This window comes from Populus euphratica, unplaced genomic scaffold (assembly GCF_000495115.2).
Source record: "Populus euphratica unplaced genomic scaffold, PopEup_1.0 scaffold9.1, whole genome shotgun sequence".
Lineage (NCBI taxonomy): Eukaryota > Viridiplantae > Streptophyta > Magnoliopsida > Malpighiales > Salicaceae > Populus > Populus euphratica.
Window position 1 is genome coordinate 399,159 of NW_011499857.1, and position 5,875 is coordinate 405,033.

Genomic DNA, 5,875 nt, shown 5'->3' on the forward strand with positions numbered 1-5,875 from the left:
TAGTGTAATGAATGATGAAATGGTTTGAGAAAGTAAAGAAGTTGTTAAAATTAAAGTAAAAACTTTTGGTGCCTAGAGATATTAATGACCAACCAAAAATGAAAAGAAATGTAGATGTGTTATAATATAGATAGATGTTGTAAATTGTAATGAAATTGATATTTATAGTTATAATGATGATTTGAAATCAAATGATAGCTTGGTTGTGAAGATGAAGGAAATTGATTATGTCTTGTCATATAAACTTTAATATACTTTATAACTTTTGGAAAAAAAATTGTGTTAATGACATGTTCATTAAATGTGATATAAGGTACCTTTTAAAGTGTATGAAAATGAACAGGATTATAAAAAGATGAAATTGATATGCTGATTTAAATGAAAAGGTGTATGTTGAATTGAATTAAAGAATTTTCTTATAAGTAAATTGAATCTAGGCTTATTAGAAAAAGTGATAAATTATTAAAGTGGTGAAATCCTATTGATTTAGAAGGGGTTACCAGAGTCATAGCCAAAATAAGTTGAATTATCTTAAGAAACAAGTAGGTGTTATACACCTTATTTTTTATTTTTATTCAAATTCTTGTAATAGTTTTGGGAATGCAATGATATATTGTGTTTTCAACTGTGGCTTGATTCAAATATTTAAGATTCCTAATAATAAGAATAATGAGGTAGAGAGTGAATAAATTAGTTCTTGATAACAAAACTAATGCCTGGTAATGGGGTTATGAAATTAAGATTTTCCAGTAATGGAAATAATAACTGGTAAATGGGTGATAAGATTAGTTTCTCAATAACAAAACTAATGCTCAGTAATGGATGATGAAATTAAAACTTCTAAAAATAGGCATAATACACGGTAATGGGTGATGAGATTAGTTTCTCGATAATAAAACTAATGACCACTAATGGACAATGAAATTAAGATTCCCGGTGATGGGATTAGTGTATAGTATTGGATGAAGGAGTTTGTTTTTTGAAAATGGGAATAATGTCAAAAATAGGCAATGGGATTTAAATTTTGGAAAGTGGAAATAATGTCTAATAAAGGGTATAAGAATTCTATTAAGTAGTAAATAAAATGTGAATAATGTTAAGTTACAACTTAAATGTATTATTTTATTAATTTGTTTGTTTAATAATTTACATGATGTAACATTTTTTGTTATTTATAAATTATTTATTGATACGTCATCATTATTAGTCAAATGATAGATAATTAAGATTATTATAATTGTAAATCACCATGTAATATATACCCTTTTTGTAATGTATTATGTTATGTAATAAATGATTATGCTTTGAAATTTTTGTTGTTGAATTACTTTTCTTATGTAAATCTTACAATTCCATATTAGTTTCTTTTTTTGCCTTAGATCATTAATGTATGGTTGTATTATCTTAAAAGAAAGTATAAAGATCTAAATATATTTTTATAGCTAATTTTATATATATAGTGAACCATTTGCAATATGATAGATGAGATGTGTTTAGTTATGATGATTGGAAATTGAATGAAATGTGAGTTGTTTGAATATTGAAATATAAAATGTTCTAGTTACTAACCTAGGATCTCCTGTTATAAGGAAAACTCTGCCGAAATTTCAATAAAATCCTGAAATTTAAGATTTCAAAAAAAAAATGTAATTCTCATGAAAATAAATGAAATGCTTGTATATAATTACGAAGGATAATACAGCACCACACTAATAAGAATGCCTTGCCAAAATGATTTAAACATCATCAATGAAGACCTTTATTGGAGCTCGAACCATGCTTTATGCATCATTAGAAGATGACATCCTCTTTCAAATGTTATGCGTGCCAAACACCATTTCTATTTTATTTTTAATTTAATCTTTGATTCTTTAATAATTCTCAAACTCAGTCTTGAACCAAGCCCAGCCAAATCAGCTAGTAGCCCAACCAAACTCTTTTCCGGCCTAACCAAACTCATTATCCCAACTAATTCTAAAGGAAAAAGAGAGGAAAGAAAATAAGGCCTAATTGAGCTCAATTCCCTCAACCCAATCGAACTCGAGAGGAAGAAAGAAAAAGGGGAAAAGACGTGAGCCTGAATGAATTTAGTCCTTTTAGACCAATCAAGCTTGAAGGGAAAAAAGAATAAAGAAATGAGGGTATATAAGAAATTACCAAAAGCCATTACACTATTCTCCACGAGCACACAAGAAATTTATGACCAAGCAGATACCACCATTTTTGTCATTGCAGGGCCACCCTACTCCTTGATATGTTCCATCTTACTCTTTGGTGTAGAAACCACTTTATTCCTCGCTGTAACACTTTCCATTGCAATAAATATTATAGGCAACTGCTTTCATTGTCTATAATTTAGAATATTTGCAGGGGTGATTAACAATAAAGTAAACAACTTGACATGATAGCTCCATGGAGAATATACAACCTCATTCCTTGTAATAGGTTTGCAACCCTACCTCTTTTTTAACAATCGATTCAACACTCTATTTTTTTTTTTATAGGTGTGCAACCCTATCATATATTATCTAAAAATCTATAAATATCAAAGATCACTAGGTAATAAAATACATGCCATGATACAAATCCACACACAATAATCACAACACACAGTCTTTTTTCCTTTTATTATTTATGATTTTTCTATTTCAGTTTGCTAACACATGCATTATGGGATCTCATATTTGATAAAAAGACTTGTTTTGCATGTATTTAAAAGTAACAAGCCTAGCTCAAATTTTTCTCTTTAAAATAAAATCTAGTGTATCAACCTTGAAAAGCTAAATTTAAGTTTGAATTTTTATAAACTTCATCATCAGCAATACAATAAAAGAAATAATAAAACAACACAATATATATTACCATGAATTGTTGAAATACCAACAAAATTAGTTATGATAAATATATATATATATATATATTTTAATTTTGAAGAAGAAGAAGATATAAGTTTGATTTTTTTCTTCAATTTAGATGTAAGTTCTTTGATAAAAAAAAAGAGATAAAATTTCAAATTCTTTTATAAAAAGAAGGATATAAATGATTAGTTATTTTCTGAAACTTGATTTAGGTGTAAACTTGTCCAATTTAGTATGGATACATTAACCTATATATATATATATAGTTGCATCTCTTTATTTTGGATAAATGGATTCACATTCCATTTTGTATCACATGCTTCTAGATAGAATTGAGGTCCATAGCTTTCATTTCATCATGTTTCCATTAAAGTTTTGCTTGCAAGGCTCATCAAACTTCCCTCGTAACTACAAAATTAAAATTTGCAAAATAGGCAGACTTAGGGATGGCATGAGAACCCTAAATTTCTCAAACCAGGTTCCTAAATTCTTAACCCCCATCAAGCCCAACAAAAACTAGATTTCAAAGGAAGTTACTATTTCATTGGGCCTTGAGATTGAACCCAGAGTCTGCCAATATCATCATCAAACCGTACATTTTCTATCAACGCTCGAGAATCAATCTTCAGTTATTTCAATCACAGGCAGGGGAAGATAAATACACACTCTCGGGGAGAAAGAAGATAGCCCCCTCAAAGAAGAGTCGCTTTGTTTGAGAGAAAGAGCGAAACAGAGAGAGAGAGAGAGATAGAAAACACGAACACAAAGGAGGTAATTTGCCTGCTTGTGGTTCTCTCAGAGAGATAGGGAGAGATTTTGGATTTCTCTTGTTTTGTTTTAGAGAAATCTTGCTTCTTTCTTTCTTTATAAAGAGAGCAAACACTATTATATAGTATTTGCTTTAAAGGAGTTTCAGTTCTCATGCAATTATCTACTGGTAAGATGATTATCTTCTTCTTCTCCTTTCTCCTCCATCTTCTATCCTTCTCTCAATCTGGTGTTTTTAATATGTCAATCTTTTTTGAATGGTTTTATGAAAGATTTCCTTTTGATTTCTGTTTATACACTCTTAGATCTTGAAGCTGGACCACACAACTTCATATATGCTTTATTAAGCAAATCTCTGATGTGCACTCTCAAAATTCAGTTTTCTCTTAGCTTCTAATAAGCCAATTCTGCCATTTCTACGAGTTTCCTCTTCTGGGTAAACTTGATTCTCTCATTTTATACATCGAAGTTTTGAAATTCAGCCGATTTTCATACCTGGGTTATTTTTGTTTTACTTAAAGTTTCGGGCTTTATATGGTTCTAAACTTCTAGGATGGTCTTTGTTTCTTGTTTTCTGTAACAGATATGGAGAAGGAAGAAAGAAACCAGAGAGCGTCTTGTAAAAGTTTAGAGCCCGAGTTTTTCTTGCAGTGGGGAAATAAAAAGAGGCTTAGATGTGTTAGAGTTAGAGACCCTCAAATCATTTCACGGAGATCTGATGGTGTTTTTCGCAGAAAAATCACTTCCCGGATTGATAGATTTGTGGTCTCTTCTGCTACTACAGAGAAAGACACATCTCTTCTTCAATCTAATCGTATCACAAGGTTAGATTTTCTCCGTGTTCTTAACAGGCCAGTTCTTCAAGTTTCTGGCCCGGTATTTTTAGCTCTTTCATTTTTTTCCTTTTTTAGATGAGTTTTTCTGACTTTTGTTTTTCTTGTATTCTCTCAGCAACCAAACAGAGAATTAAAAAGTCCCAACCGAGAAAATGAGGTTGGAAGATTGCTTCTTGTTTTGTGTTTGGTGGCTGAGAAAGTTAAAGATAAAATTTGGATTTCATTCAGTATGACTCATGTCGTATTTGTATCCTAATTTTCCTTTTCTAATTTACCGAAAGGAAAATTCTGAATTGTAAAAGAAAAAATGTTGGTTTGTTTCTTCTTATATCCATATTTAAAAAAAAAAAATGGATGATGAAATTTATGTATTTGTTTGCTTTAGATCCCAATTCCAAAATAAAGAGTAACCTATGGCTTGAAAAGTGAATGATGAAGGCCTGAAATCTTGATTTTGTTGATATGGTTGGATGCAGGAATTCTGAAGCAGCAATACTTAGGTCCAGTGTGGCTGAGAACAGGAAATCATCATCACCGGAGAAGGAGGATCGTTATTACACTACAAGGGGGTCCGTGGGTCTGGATGAGAATGGCAAGGTCTCAATGGATGGTAACAATGGAGATGATAAAGCCCACGTTTGGCCTAAGCTATATACTACTTTGTCAAGCAAAGAAAAAGAGGAAGATTTTATGGCTATGAAGGGGTGTAAGCTACCTCAAAGGCCTAAAAAGAGAGCCAAGATTATACAAAGAAGTTTGCTTGTAAGTCTTCTGATGATAATTTTTGCTCTCTTCATCTCTAGGGTTTAATTCTTCAAATAAGGGTTTCTGGGTTTGGTTTTCGTGATTTTGGTTTGTTTGAGGTGTTCATCTTTTCTATTTCTTGCTGCTGAATGGTGGTGGGTTTCTGATTTCTTATTTGTTCTTGGATTTTGGTGCGTGGTGGCAGCTGGTAAGCCCTGGGGCATGGTTGACTGATATGTGCCAAGAGAGGTATGAAGTTAGAGAGAAAAAGAGTTCCAAGAAGGTATTGAATTGCTCTTCCTTTTTCTAGATCTGAATGGTCCCCATCTCTCCCTGTTTCAACTCTCCTGCAGAATTGCTCATCTTTTTCTTCTTCTTCTTCGTTTATACCGCAGAGACCAAGAGGGTTGAAGGCCATGGGGAGCATGGAAAGCGATTCAGAATAGCATGTGTGGCATTCGTTTTATCAGCAGAGGCATATTTTTTTTCTATTCAAATTTTTGGGATCTTGTTTTTTTGGGGGGGGATCATGACAAGGAGGTGGTGGCTAGAGTTTGTTAGGAGAAGATAGAAAAATTTAGTAGTCTCTGCTGGGCTTGTTTGTTGTTCTTGTTGCTGTAATGTATAAAAGAAAAAATGAGAAAAGCAATCTTTCTCTTCGTTTATGAC

At 31.8% G+C, this 5,875-nt stretch overlaps 1 protein-coding gene across 1 annotated transcript; it reads left to right on the top strand.

Annotated features, from left to right (window-relative positions):
• Window positions 1-3,531: 3,531 nt before the first annotated feature.
• LOC105123546 (uncharacterized) lies at window positions 3,532-5,875 on the top strand. The gene is made up of 5 exons (XM_011023171.1): window positions 3,532-3,795; window positions 4,210-4,450; window positions 4,939-5,224; window positions 5,412-5,489; window positions 5,602-5,875. The coding sequence occupies exons 1-5, from the start codon at window positions 3,780-3,782 to the stop codon at window positions 5,650-5,652; spliced, it is 672 nt and encodes a 223-aa protein (XP_011021473.1). The 5' UTR covers window positions 3,532-3,779; the 3' UTR covers window positions 5,653-5,875.